Source organism: Motacilla alba, chromosome 1 (assembly GCF_015832195.1).
Source record: "Motacilla alba alba isolate MOTALB_02 chromosome 1, Motacilla_alba_V1.0_pri, whole genome shotgun sequence".
Taxonomy (NCBI): domain Eukaryota; kingdom Metazoa; phylum Chordata; class Aves; order Passeriformes; family Motacillidae; genus Motacilla; species Motacilla alba.
In genome coordinates, this window is record NC_052016.1 from 65,082,356 (window position 1) to 65,097,779 (window position 15,424).

The 15,424-nt window shown below is 36.8% G+C and overlaps 1 protein-coding gene across 5 annotated transcripts in view; it reads right to left on the reverse strand.

Annotated features, from left to right (window-relative positions):
* The window catches only part of DGKH (diacylglycerol kinase eta), a 158,679-nt gene that overhangs the window by 12,717 nt on the left and 130,538 nt on the right, over nucleotides 1-15,424 (reverse strand). For 3 of the 5 annotated variants that reach the window (XM_038150753.1, XM_038150782.1, XM_038150773.1), the window contains 8 exons: nucleotides 13,378-13,491; nucleotides 12,954-13,088; nucleotides 11,702-11,868; nucleotides 10,472-10,577; nucleotides 9,552-9,644; nucleotides 6,078-6,197; nucleotides 5,571-5,679; nucleotides 4,051-4,181 (listed from right to left, as the gene is read on the reverse strand). In XM_038150753.1, coding sequence (XP_038006681.1) covers nucleotides 4,051-4,181; nucleotides 5,571-5,679; nucleotides 6,078-6,197; nucleotides 9,552-9,644; nucleotides 10,472-10,577; nucleotides 11,702-11,868; nucleotides 12,954-13,088; nucleotides 13,378-13,491 — 975 coding nt within the window. The remainder of the gene's footprint in view (nucleotides 1-4,050; nucleotides 4,182-5,570; nucleotides 5,680-6,077; nucleotides 6,198-9,551; nucleotides 9,645-10,471; nucleotides 10,578-11,701; nucleotides 11,869-12,953; nucleotides 13,089-13,377; nucleotides 13,492-15,424) is intronic. The other 2 variants (XM_038150763.1, XM_038150792.1) reach the window with 1 other exon arrangement.

Sequence of the window (15,424 nt, forward strand, 5' to 3'; positions counted from 1 at the left end):
CTGTAATATTGTCCTTTTTATGTTAAACTTAATTCTCAAGCGAATCAAAAAAAGCCACACATGACTACTAAAACTAATGAAATAGCCTAGTTGCTATGTGGAAGAAATTCTACATAAGGGAAAACCCATAAGGATACTTTCCAAACCACAACAAACCACACAATTTAAAGGTTAAGAACTTATAAATTCTTCAGAACAAATATATTTTCATGATTAGAACTTCTGTTGGATAAGCAATATAGTGAGATGCTGCCAGAGTTCAAAATCAGAAGAAAGAAACATATGAAATTCCAAAAAAAAAATTCAGCCACTTGTCCCACCAGCCTTTGTAAAGCATTTCACAACACCTTTGATTCAGAGGCAAGAGATTTTGGGTTTATTTCTTTTCCAGCTGAAGTTTCTGTAATGCATATCACAACAGCAAGTCTCAAGTGCCTCATCAAAAATATTGGGGACCCCTTTCTGCTACACTTCCAAAGGGAAAAAAACCCCAACAAAAAACTCTGAATTTTTATGCTTTTATAATAGTTTTCAGGTTGGTGGAAACTAGAATTTATACAGTCATGACACTAGATGCTATTTGGTATTCTCAGTTTACTGCTCATGCAGAAAAGTTTTCTGAAATTTTCTCATCTCAGACTAAAAGGATCTGCTACATCAGCACATCATGCATCATTCAAAGAACAAGAGCCTCAAATATCTCTGCATATGTTTGCATGAGACATAATCTGTTCATATCTAATTGATATCTAGTTAACAAAAATGCAATTTGACTAAACTACAGTTTTGAAGAAGAAACTCTAGACAGAGTCTGAAAGAAAAAACTTTCTTTTTTCCCAGATATGGCCTTAGAACTACAATATCACCTCTCCTCCTGCTCTTCCTAACCACCGTGCTATTTCCTGGACATTTTTTGGTCAAATGTACCACCACTAGCAAACAATTTATATAAGAATCCTTAATAATAACATCTTCTAAATGTAAAATCTACCCTACTTGCATCCCCAGTGTAAAAAGCCATTTAACATGTCTGAAATCTAACAAATCTTACAAAACTTTTTCCATAAAAGAACTTTTTCAAAACATGCTACTGCAAAACACAGGGATGAAGTGTCACAGTCCTTGTCACAGATTTTAGTTTGACTGGCACTGCTTATCAAGTTGATCTGTGGCATGGAAAGCCTTTCTCCAAGGAAATCAACATTGCTTTGGAGCTTTATGGAGACATCATCCCCTCGTCCTACCAAATGTGTTGCAGTTCTGATTGTGACTAAGCTGCCTGCATAGGAACATGGTTATCAGTGCTAAGAATGCCAATATTTATTTCAGAAAAATCACTCTAGTTTTTAATAATTTTGCTTGTAAAATAAGGTTAAAAAAAAGTCACAACTACACCTTTTTTCTACAGTTTCTGCAGAATAATACACAATTTGCTGCCCAGCCATTCATCAAACAAAAAAAACCATATGAGTGTAAATTTCTGAGATCCCCCTAAATGAAATCAGGCATAAGAGGCTGGAGAAAGATCATTACTGCAAGGACTGGGTGGAAAGAGGTATTCTGGTTTTTCATTTGCCAGTTGCCACACAGAGCTCCCTGAGAATGGGATCCACAAGCTATGCACAAATACAATTAGAGGTGCCCAGTTCTTCTGTCAGCATATCAATCTGTTCCAGTGATGCATGCAAAGGAAGAGTGTTTCATCAAATCCTTCTCCATTCTGCTTTTTATCTCTACTTTTGACCACAAAAAGAAAGGTGGGCTCAAAGGATTCAATTAAAACAGGCAGCAATTCTTCCTGCTGCAGACACGAAGGGTAATAGAGGTAAATGTATTGCACATAAGTTAGGAGCTCATGAATCAATGGTGATCTCGTTTAGCTTGTCAGGAACCACAGGCCTTGCCGTGGAGGAGAGGCTGCAGACAGATTATAGCTTGCAAGAGCACTGAAGGCTCATCTGCACACCTTGATAGCCAAAGGGAGGAAATATTCACAGGGCAGCTTGTGACACGTTCCTCATTTCCCAAGTACCACATTACACATCTTGACACCATTTCAGGTCACTGGAGAAAACTGCAGGCTGCCTGAGCCAACCTTAATTGGCTCCCTGCAGAGACCCTGCTCTGTAATCAGCAGGATGAGCACTAAACTCTGCTATTTAAGTTCAGTGGTGTTACACAGAGTGCAAGCCATGCCTGCCCAAAAACCTGGCCTAGCTTATGAACAGCACTGATTTGGAAGCTCTCTGCATCTGCTAACGAGCACATGGGGCGATTTTGGAGCGAGATTTTGGTTAGCTCAGGGCATGCCCTTGGCAACTTGTGGAGAGCAGCTCCTCGTCCTACGTGTCTCCAGGCAGCATTGCATAGAGGAGACAGCAGGCTCTCTGCAGGCCCTCTAAGACAAGCCTTTAGATATTTCATGGCACAGACCTTTGTGATGGGATTTTACATACACTGAACCAACATGAGCCCTAGCAACAGGGATAACGGGTTGATAATTACCCTGCTGCAGATATTTACTTGGTTTAAGTGCCAGTCCACTGGGCATGCAGTCAAATTGGTACTCAGGAGAAATAAGGCATGGCCAGAAGCCATGTCCCGTTTAACACTGATCTTCCCCACCACAATTTATTCCAACAAGCTGGACTTTTAAAATTTTCTTAGTATTTTAGCAAACCTATGCATTGTATGATGGTGATTTTCTCAGTTGAATTTTAAATTTGTTCAGCACTCATTCAGAACAGGGAGTTGCAACACCCATCACTGGAACACTGTGTTGGATTGCTTGGACAGTCTGCTGTTTCTAAAGTTTTGCAGGGAGGGACTGTCCTGAAACTGTCCCTCCCTGTCAGAAACTATCCTGGAAGAAAAGAATTTAACTTCCATGGAAAGAAGCTTAGGCAATCTAATACCAAAGAGTAAAATAATACACAACAGCCAAACAGATTATGTCAAACACAGCTATTTTCAGCAGCTGCTTTCTATTGCAACAGTCACACAATACAAGCACTACCTTATAACACCAGGATTTCACACTATATAAAAAACTTTACATAAAATAACACATTTGTATGAAAATACTGTCTCTACCTGGAGACTACTGCACTGTGGCTAGAACAATGACTTGCACTCTAAATGTAAATGTTTGCAATTTATACCATATCCTATTTCCTCTCTTATGTGCTAAAAGCAGTTGCAAAACCCATTACCAAGAACTCATTACTACTGAGTTCCTGGAAAAAGTCATTTAATGAATCCCCAAAGATATAACCACTATTACATGTAATGGATGCACTTAGGTCATTCCTGAAAAGGACCAGCAAGCTCAAATAACAGCCTCAAACTGATGGATAATGTTTCTCCCTGCAAAATTTGTCTTTCTCCCTGCAAAATTTATCTATCCGACCTCAGAGGAAAAAGGTTTTACAATTTTGAGACGAAATAAAATACTCTTTTTAAAAAATCTATACAGCCAAAATCAGAGGTTGGTCACCGATGAGAAAACCTATTTTGACACACAAACACCAAGACCATGTAAGCCAAATACTGCAATTTATTAAGCTGCTTATCTCTCTCACACCCACTATGTCCAATATGTACACAACAAATCATGTGGAGCGGATCAGCCCCTGCAGGAGATAGATTCAAAATAATTATAGCCACCATCAACTGATCCGTACTGATCATGTTAATGGAAACAGTGAACTCTTGAAGAAAACACTGTATTACACAGATGCCTGTAAGATATCAAATGTGCTTCTCCTATGCCTTCTGACATAAACCGCATCTACTGCATCATATCATTCTGCATAAAGTGGGGGGGAAAAAAAGGAAAAGAAATTTTGGATAACACAAATATTCTCGGTTGTGAGTTCAAGTCAGCACTGCAGAAAGTCAGGCCCAAGGACAGCACGTATTAGTTTATTGCATATTTGCACAGTGTAAGCCAAGCTACAAGCAATGACAAGTGCAGGGAAAGAAGAAAAGTTGGTGGTTGTTTTGTCAAAGAAAATGGTCAATAGCAGAAAAGTAGCACAAAGGAAATACCTTAAGGTCTCGCCTTTCCAGATGTAAAAGCTCAGAGCCTCGGATGTCATGGCTGATGAAGATTTCTTTGTACTCTCCCAAACTGAGCAGATCCAGCCAAGCAGCAACTTCATCTGTGCCCCATTTTTGAACTACCAAAGTTAAGAGCAAAACCCCCTTAATTTCTACATGCTCAAATGCATCACAAGCAAAGGTTAGGCCAAAGAGAGTGGAAAACAGAGTAGAATTGCCGTGCTAGCAAAGGGAAAGGTTAGAGGTGTCTTTTCCACAAAAACTGACAATTTTCTTTTTACATGCAGGTTACAGGTTAGCACTTAACACAAGAAAGTATCTAAACAAAGTTGGGGTTCTTTGCTTTGCAGCCATGCTTTCAGCTTTACTCTAGTTTCTTCAGTAAAGCCTTTAAAACCTCATGTCCCAATGAATTCACATTAAACCAGCTTAGGATCAGTGATGCAAAGTCTAATGTTGTTCTGCTTTACGCCATTAATTTATTAGTAGTCATCCAGGGAGAGGAGAAGCCTTCAAAAACTAATTAACATGTAAAATTAAAACAGCAACCGCACCTCAAATATAGCAATGGCAGCAAGCAAGTCCAGGTTTAATTAACAGATTCTAGTATTCTTAATTAAGACAAAAAGTACTCTTTAAGGTACTGTGTTACACAGGCCATTAAGAAGCTCTCTGTAAAACATTGTTCTCTAAGGTTAGTTGCCCACATTAGTCCCATTAAGACCACATATATTAAAAAATAGTTATGCTACTTATTGCTATAATTTTGCAACTTCATTCAATGCTGATTGCTTCACTTTATAATAGAGAGAAATCTGATGTCTAATCTGAAACTTAAATCTGATCAACAACTGCAAGATTTTGTAGATTGTGATCAACTGTTCATTGAAAGAATAAAGACATAGAAACAGTTTTAGGACCATCTAATCACTGATTACGTCCTGGACATAATCTTAAGGAAGCAAGCTCACAAATAAAAATGGGAAGAGAGGAGGGTGGAGTTTGTTCAACTTCTAATTAAAAAATGAGTATTGACTATCATGATTTTTTGTTTGAGCTGTCTCACTTACTGAACCTATAACCCACCCAAATATTAAGACTAACTGGTTAATTAAACCAGTGTGATAAAAGTTAATTCACACCTAAAACTAACCTGAAAAACCTAAATTGGAGCATCACAGGGAAACAATGTGTTTACCCATGGCTTGTACAGCTATGAGTAAATCAAATGTAACCACCAGCGAAGACACAGATCCTGTTGCATGATAAAACTTTTAAAGTATTTTCACAGTAGTTCTTTGGTTCACTTGGGAGTATTGGGGTCCTATTGAATGCTTTCCAAATGCACTGAAAGAAATATTTATCCTAATGAAGATGCCAGTTAGCTCAGGTGCTTTCCACTTTGACTTTAGTCTTAGGTAAGTCATGTCACCTCTTACCAAAAAAATCCCATAAAATCACATTTACTGCAAATGCTACTACTTTTCTTGCAATTTCAAAACACATACCAGGCTGAGGGCTGGTCTTATGCTTCTGAATTTTTTCTTTTTTAAACTTTGGCACTATACGAAACACTGTACTTCTATTATTCCTTTTAGCATAATCCAGAGGGGGATCCTGCATGAGAAAAGAGGCATAGTTACCTTTAATCAAGAGAAAACAACAGTTAAATTATATGCTTGTGATGGTAATTTATAGCAAATCTCAAAAAGTAAGACCTGAATTTACTTCTGTAAAGAATAATGTTGGGATTTAACTCAATACATGTTTGTATTAATAAATATAAATTAAAAATATATGTTTCATGTATTTATCAATCAAAACCTTTACATTCACAAAAGGGAAGAAAACACCAAAAAGAAGCACTAAGCTTAGAAGGTTGTTCACAGCAGACAGAAATAATCCAGCAACACTACTGAAAGTGCCTCAAGAGATCGTGAAAAATTGTAATTTACTTTTCCCTATCAAAAGAACATTAAGCTCAGTTAAAATCAGAACATGTTACTCAAACTTACCTCATCATCATTTGGTTGAAAAACATAATAAAGCCAAGGAATCTCAGCAAGTTTTCTCAACTCTACTTCCACACTGTGCAAAGCATCAGACAACAGTTCTTCATGGGGAGCTTCTAACTGCTGCTTATAAACAGGCCAGAAAAATAGGACTTTCAGTTTCATGAGGTTTAACATTCAAGTTAGATATCTTGTTACCACACACAGACAGATGACTACTTCATGGTGAGTGTCAACAAATGGTGAAGACAAAAGCAATCTGAACATCTATTTATCTCTTTAAAGGAAAAGTAGTCCTAAAGCAGTGCAGAATATCCTTCTGGGAAGATCTAATTCTCTTACATCCTAGTGAATGCATTTTTTAAATGGAGTTATAAGAAAATCTTGGATCTCAAGTGCTGGAAAAATATTTTGACATTGTTGGAGTTTAGTGATAAATTACAAACCCCATTAATTTATCCTACCTAACAAAAATGTCTTTCCCTTGCTTCAGTAGTTTGCATATGTTCCCATCTTTCAAAGGAGAGACCATCTTTCATAAGATCGTAATGTCTAGTATAGTGATACTGGAAATATAAGCTCCCTTTGCTATCGTGTTATTTTCTCTGATAAAGCTCAGAGAATTCAGTGTCCATTAGCAGATTTTGATCTTTCTTTTGACTTATCTTTTTTTTTTTTTTTTTTGCCACTTGAACACTTCAGTTAATTTGGAGCACAGGGAAAAAGCCACTTGTCTTTGAAGAAGTTACAACTTTTCTTGTGTTTTCATTTCTGAGAAATTACTCAAGTCATCTATTTTCTGTAAAAGAATGAAGCAAAGAATTCTGTCTTTCTCAACAAGTACTTATCTAATTGCTTGATTCCCAGAGGAAAACATTTTGCCTGGGGACAAAAAAATGCTCATCTGATGGTGCTTCTGAAATAAATCCAAAATAATAATTCTGGTCAGCAATTCAGAGCAAATTCCCCTCCTACAACATCTATGAAAATCTTATATACAAGATAAAAATTGACACTATGAATGAAGAAGTAAAAATAAAGGATTTTTTTTATTTCCTTCTCTATTTAAATTTTTGATTTGAAAATATTTTATTTCAGTGAATTTAGATAATTTTATTCTGTTGAAATGAAACAGTCTGTCATACTTTTTCCTTAATGCATTTGAAAACTGTGCTCCGTTCCAGACTGGAAATGCTTTTTAAAATTAAAAAAATGGACACAGGGTCATATAGACGAAATATAGTATTTTTCATTTTTTCCAAACTGTATTCCAGCCATAAGCATCTGAGAGATTCCAAAAATCACCTTCATCATCCCATCTTGAGCAGCCTGATCTCATAGAAGGTGTCCCTGCTCATGGCAGGGGAGTTGGAACTGGAAGATCTTTAAGGTCATATCCACCTTAAATCATTCTGTGATCCTATGTTATCATTTCACTAAAAATTGTATTTTACCATTTGTTTTGATTTAATGCTCCTACTGCTGTATGAATTTGTTAATCATAGTTCTTGCAGGACGTGGAAAGAACCACAGAGTTGTTTTATGTTAATTTACAGTTTTTTTCTCTTCCTCAGGAGCTGTAAACTCAATAGCCAGTAAATGGCTGCCAAAGAAGCAGTTTACCAAGCTAGTTTAGCTGCTGGCTGGGGTTAAACCAAATAGCATAAACACCAAAGACATGAGTTTACTGCTCTCAAGAGCTGTGACCACAAGAAAGAGGGACGTGGGACTAGTGAAGACGCCAAAAAAGTAGAGGAAGATACAAAAAAAGAATGTCTGTCCTTGTCAGAGGAGAAAGACCCTTAGAAGAAGAGTTTATGATGGGAGTGCTGATGCATCAAGCAACATCTTACACTTAATCTCTCTCTGTTTTAATAGAATGAGGGATCAACATACAAGCAGCTTCAACATTTATAAAATACACAGCAATAAGCTTAACCAGGGTGCCTTGTTACTCTGACTGTGAAATACTCATCTAAGTGAGGACAATGTCAAATGAGTGTAATGGACACCTCTGGAATATTGTCTTGGTACCTTCCAAACAGCCTTTTTACTAAACAAAGGGCCTGATGTAGCCTCATGAAGACATTTGCACAACCGTAATGAGAAGCAGAAGTACAACGTGTAAAAATCCAGAAACAGAAAAATGAATCAAATTAAGCTTTGGAGCCTGAACAAGGGCCCAGCCCAACAACACAATGAGATCACAACTTGCTACAGAAAAGGTAATGTTTCAATAGGAAGGTTTCCATAATAACATTATTTCCAAACTGTCTCAATAAATTTCACCAGTCCTAGTATGGCATCACCAACTTAAATGTTTTCTTGTAATTACTTTTGTAAATCAATTTAATTAAAAAAAAACCTCTATTTTAATTCCCCGCTAAATCTTAACTATATGGGATTAGCAATAGCAATTTGAAAAAAAATCAGCAGGTGTTTTTCCCTTTTCTTGGACAAAAACATCTAATTAAAAAACTTTTCTTTCGAAATCAATGCAAAATAAAACATGTGAGCCTAATCTTTGACTATTTCTGTAACTTAAACAATTATTAGCCTTTAGACTATATTTACTTTTGATTACTCTAAAACAGATTTATCACTTGTTTGTATGGTATGCATACCTGCAGTAAGTATTACATCCTAATTCAGCTAAATGAAAATATTCCTATTAATATCCATTTTTAATTACAACACTTATATAAAAAAGCTAGTAATTAATCTGCTTTTGAATCTAAAGAAAATGTAATTGCTCCTACTGACTATCTTCTTAATGTAAAACTGGACCAGCATAGAAGACCTGACATCTTTCCTCTCTTCACAATGTCAATAGAGAAATTTTCTAATTATACAGCCAGATACAATTGTTGAGAAATCTTGATCATTTTAGGCACAAATGCTTGCCAGAGAAGATGCAAAGTCTTCAAGTACCATTAGAGGCTTACTGAATACTTACCAGTTAAAGATTATAAAATAACTCCTGACTGGTATTAGAACAAGAGTGATATTTACTTGCCCAGATTAGGTCTGTAGAAGTTGACTGTATGAGTCTAAATATCTCTCACCCCAGGCTCCCCTTAAACTCTGAAGATGTGATGACCATCTGAAGATGGTCACATAATAGTTCTCCAGAAGTTCTCTTAAATGTTATATCTCCAGAAGATAAATAATCTTTTTCTAACATAGGCCTCCAAGAGTGTAAATCAGCCTCCCAAGGATACCTATTTCCCTCCCCTGACTTTTAACAAGAGTCCAAGCAATGACTTAGCTATCTCAAGTAAGGCAAGAGGGATGCCACCCTACGTGAAGATTTCAAAACTCATTCTGATTCAACCACAAATGCAGTGTAATCTTCTCCTATCAATCTTGCAGAGCTTCTTGCAGTGTGCCCTCACTTGGCCCCAATTTAAAATCAGCAAAGAACAAATCACAGATGACGTGAATGAAGGAATAAAACCATGTCCTTTGTGACCTTACCAAAGGAACTCTTCCTACTAGCAGAGATTCTGTTTCATTGTGTAAGGCCTTCACATTGACAGCAATCTCCATGGCAGTGTTTCTGGTAAGGCTCTGGGGAATAAGAAGCATAAACATTCTTTGAAGTGATGCAAGTCAGACTGAGAATAAATACTTTCACCTTACAGTACAGATCTTTAGTGCCTTCTCCTAGGAGAAATACATCAGTTTAGCTCTAAACTGACAACCTGTTCAGCACTGAGAATAGAAACCAAAAATGTAGTCTCTATTTGCTGTCTTTTCCTCAACTTCATTTAGTATGACATTAATAGAATCCTGAAGATCATCAGGTGATCAGCCACCATATCAATCCACGTATGACAAAGGCCAACAGAAAACTTGTGAATTTCATTTAACAATGACTACTGACTTCAATTTTTCACCCTATCCTCAGCAGAAGCAAGCTCCTAACCATACTAACCATACTTCAAGAAGCAAAGGTCAACTAACATACTTACCCTATGTCCATTTAGGTTAGATATGGACAGCCTCTACCTAATTCATCAGTTCTGGGTCCAATCCCAGAAAACACCCAGATTATCTAGTGTGAAGAGAGAAACCAGGAAACTCATTCCCCTCAGCCCCTTTGCTTTCTCTGTATAGCACTTGGATAGCAATTAAGCATGAAAATTTCTGTGAAAGCATCCACAGAAAATGGCCTTTATGTAGTAACAGATCTGGTTCAGCCTCTGTCATGCCTCCACCCTCTCTGAAGATTTGCCTGCACAGTACCAGGTGGGGAGGACAGTGGGGAATGCAGAAACTGCATCTTCTGCCTTCTCATCCAACTTGTTTTCAAATGGGGACAGGGGACAGTCCCCATGCCACAAGCTTGTGCACCCAGATGTTATAGCTTATTTATATAAATCTCAGTTCTTTACCTCAGGAAACCTTGGGTTGGCTTTATTTAATGCATGTGAACATGCATTAACAGCATGAGCAAGCTCCTGCTCCAAGAGGCCGTGTACTTTTGCTGCTTCACAGATCCTACAAAAACATTTAAAAAGGAGATTAATGTTTCTTAATTTCTTAAAGAATAATTTTTGAGTATACAACTTCATCAGATGAGAAAATACAAAACATGTTTCACAAAACACTTAGAAAATTATAGTCCTTTATAACAAAAATTGAAAGGCAAGTATTTCTTCAAGCAATATAGCACCTCATAGAAATTATGTCCATCACACAGATTATTTATGATGCTACAAAATACTGAGATACATTTATTTGTCTTAGAACACTAATGCTATTTAAAAAAACAGACCGAAAATGTTGGTTCTTATAATTCAAGTAAACTACAGAGGAAAACTCTAGCACATTGCAATAACTTACTTGAAATTATCTTAAAAACCCTTACACCTATTTCACAAGGCATATCGTTCAGATGTGACATGAAAATTGGCTGCAGTCATTTAAGATTGTGGGAGGTCCAACTGTAAGTACAAGCTCCAGACCATCTCTAGAACAGTAATGTTTTTAAGATGTCTTGGCTAAACTTCACCTTGGGTAATTGATAAACTAAATTATTTGTCTATGACTGCAGTATAAAGAGAGTATGCAGCCCTTCCTTTCTTATATTACTGGTGATTTAGATGCTAAAGATAATTAGTTGCTATGATAAAATGAATAGCAGCTTTATAAAATGTTCTGATTTTATAAAAAAAGTTTTTATTTATCTCAGTGTATATGAATGACTGAAGTGTCCATCCAGCTGACTTCTAAAGTTGACTTCTAATGGGGTTGTTTCCAGTAATTCCAAATTATATTTTTGCTTTGTCATAAAAAGAGAAGCTTCAATTTTTGCAAAGAAGCTTTCCAGTTTTCCATTTCTGTTGCTACTTCAGAAATTTGGTTTTTACAAGAAAAAAAAAACAACACAAAGCCAAATAAATAAAAATTTAAAAAATACATAGGAATAGCACACAAAAAGAACTTGAGCCTTAAAAATAAAAGAAAGTTTTTAAATTAGAAAAAACCAACTGATATAGTGGCAACAAAATTTTAATTAAAAACCAGGGAAAATGTACACTTCTAAGTCTCTGTATGAATTTGCATTAATAATTCAGTCTTGGTGTCTAGGTTGCCAGTCCAGTTTATTAACTTTACTGTACCTGGTAATAAGTTCTTCTGCAGCTTGTGAGCACAACTGGATCTGTGCAACTTCTTCTTCTGTAGCCAACTCAACAGCTTGCTGAGGGTACAAGGGAGATCGAATGACAGGTTTGCAGGAATCATACTTCTGTTTGTCCTCCCAAGACTTCAGGGTGTTTTCAAAGGCCTAATCAAAATTAATTATACATTCAATTGACAGCACTTGGGAGTATTCTTTCTCAATAAAAACTTGAATTTTACAATGTCACATAAATTTAAATTATATATTATTTTACTTAAAATTAACTTAACAAATAAACTTGCTTGATTTAATTTTATATAAATAATACTACCTCATTAAATAATAATTTTACACCTGAAGTTTTTAAAACTTAGTATAGAGAGTAAGCCACTTCTGAAAGCTTGTTATCTGTTTTCTTCCCATAATCTTCAAAACGCGTCTTCCAAACCATTAACAACACTAAAACAGCAATAATGGTTGGACTCAATGATCTCAGAGGTATTTTCCAACATAAATAATTCTAGAATTTTGTGATTCTCTAACACAAGTACATTTTGTGTGGATAGCAAGATAGAAATTCAAAACTGATACAAAATTCAAATATTAAAAATGGTGGAGAAAAACCAAATTTACTAAAATAGAGTTCAAACTCCACCTGAACTCCACCCTAAATTCAGGATGCAGCTAGTGGATGGAGAACTGAGGGGCAGTTGTACCTTTCACACAATAGCCCTAGACAAGCATGAGCTCTCCAGTGGCTTTGTGACTAGGTTGTACTTGTGTCTCTTCTGTCTGAGACTGGCTCATGGGGGAGAGGGAGGATTGGCAGGACAGAGAGAGAAATCTGCAGAAAGCTATTCTGGAAAATGGACAGTATAGAACTTTGCTATTTATGCAACTGCTAGAATTTCCAGTATGTGACTGGTATAACACACCTGGAGAAAAAGAAAGAAGCGGTAGAAGGGGAGGGAGGGAGGAATAGATAAAATGTTGACCATTCTTACTATATATTAATAAGAATATAGGATTAGCACTAATGAAACAAATAAAAGTTAACAAAACTTTGCCACTTATACAAAACAATCATTCTCTATCCAGGTCGCTATAGAAATTATATCACTGTAAGTAACTGTATGAATTATTTAAATAGTTATAAAACATTTTTATAAGTACTGTTTTGTTCACATTATAACTGAAACAAATTATTACAGAAAGCAATGTTAGCAATGGTAGCTCTTTCTGCAACGTACTCTGTCTCGTGTTAGCATCTGAGCTCTGTTTTTATGTATGATCTTAATAACTCCCGGGGGCTGGATCCATGCCTCTCCATCGACTTGCACTGGAACCCCTTCATCACCAAGTATGGTGATCTTTACTGAGCGACACTGGAAAAGAACAAACACATGATTTTACAGGGCAATAAATACTGGTGAGACTGACAGGCCACCTGTAATCTGTTGATTACGAGGAGCTGTGGCTTCTCTCCAGAACTGTCTCAGGAATTAAGCACTCCTATACTTCATTCATCATTGGAGACAATTTGTTACCCACTAAAAGCAAAACAGTGTCAGTGCTTTATTAATGTATAGGGTGGTGGTCATCGAGAATCCCGCTACTTGCCAGAATCCCAAACTGCTGCCAACCATCCTGCATGCTTGCAAGTAAGAAACAAACCTGAGCTATCCTGTGGTGCTGCAGTTTGATGACTCTGGACACTGCCATCTGCATGCTGCCAAATACAGCAACAACTTCTAAGATTTTATCATCAAACGACGGAGCTCCAAATATCTGTGAGGAAAAGAAAGTATTCCATTTTTGATTGCAAATCCAGTGCTTAGATTGCTATGAAACACAGATTCATTTACAGATTTGTTTTCAATATTTAAATGCTCTAAATTCTTCACAGTAGAATAACTATAATGTTTCTTCAAAGTCACAGGAGTAAGACACCACAGACAACAGGCAAATATCATTTAAAACAGCAATGCTGATACCATTTGAAATATCAGAATGACAAGGCATATCCTTATATAGGACAGATGGCATGTTTCAGAATGCAGAGTAAAAATGTTTTTCAAGGCAAGATGAAGGGCCAATTAAAATCTCTGCTTGGGTAATGTACTTAATATCTAAGAGGTTCTTGAAAGTAAGAGAAGGTAAGAGAAATAAATGCTTTCCTTTTCTTCTCAGAAGTGCTTATCTGTTTATATTCTGAATTCTCTGGAAACCAACATCCAAGTCCATGCTCTGCTTTGCTTAACTGAGCTTTGATACTGAAGACAATCCTGTTTGTGCTGTCTATAATTATCCACTGTAAACAACAAAACCACTTCTGTATGGAAGAGCTGTCCTTCTGTGCAGCAAGGTGCAGAATTTCCACAGGCTCACATAAAGCACAGGAAGTCTCTCCACCTGGTGTGCTGCCAGGGAATTCAGCCTCAGGGCAGATCTCAGGCTGGACTTCAGCTGGGTCTGGCAGGTGACAGCATGCTAAGGTCACTTGGAGCTTGGCCATTTCATATTGATATGCAATAGGGAGCAATGAGGGAGAAAAATCAGCAGGAGAAATCACTCCAGTAAGAGTTTAATGGGTAGGGAGATCACCCCTCTGAGCAGTACTTGGACTCCCTCAGTTGGCACCTTAGGCAGAGTAAGCTGTACCAGTAACACCTGAGACCAGACTGGAGAAAATCACAGTTTCTCCATCCAATTTTTTTTCCAGTTTCCATGAATTTTTTTCCGTTTTTCACAGGAATATATTAACATCTTGAAAAGAACCAAGATGGTGATTCTGCTGTTCCATGATAAAAAGTGTGGAGAATTCCTGATCCAGTAACTGACATTTACAGGGCTAGTTCTGGCATGTGCTAAGAAAAAGTAGTTGTAAAATTTCATTTCTTTTGTGTTGCCATTTCAGCAAAAGTACAGGAAAAACTCAACCAAGTCTTCTGCTGTGTCTCTCCACCAGTAATATCTGTACCGAAAACCAATCCCTTTTTTCTCCTTTTTTTTACTTTTAAAGGCAAATCAATCTCTGTGGATCAACATTGAAATTTAATCCTTTCCTGTTGCAGGTCAAGTTTCCAGCCTGTCTTCTGGACACCTAAATTACATGCCGTGCTCAAGCCAGTCAGGGTGCAGATGCCCTGCTTGGCTCACGCTAATGTTTCAGCAATCATCAGAGCTGTCAAGGCAACATCTTTCATTTGTCCAGACAAGCAGAACCAGCAGTACTTCAGACCACCACCACCACCTCTTGATGAAGAGTCATTCAAGACTGCATTAAAGCAGTGAATTGTGCTCCTGACTTTGGCCAGAACAAACATATCACTCTCCTGGCACATCTGCTCACTAGAAAACTAGTGATATCAGTAAAACTGCTCCAGGACACACACATTTGCTGTATACCAGTATGAAGGCTGGAGCAAATCTTCTCTCTCACTGAAGCAGTCCAGGGAGAAAAAAACCTTCCTGAACAGGGGCTGAGCAGATGTTAGAGCAGCTTTCAAGTTCTGACTATGAACATGGACTATATAAAAAAGCTTTAGATATCCATTGCCAAATATAAACAGAATTTCCATTCTCTGACATATACCAAAAATAAGAAAAGGACACTAAAACAAGTCTAAATTTCTTTTTAAACTTTTACATATGTATACATATATATATACATATGCAATTATATATGTATTATATAATATAAACATGCAATTATATATAA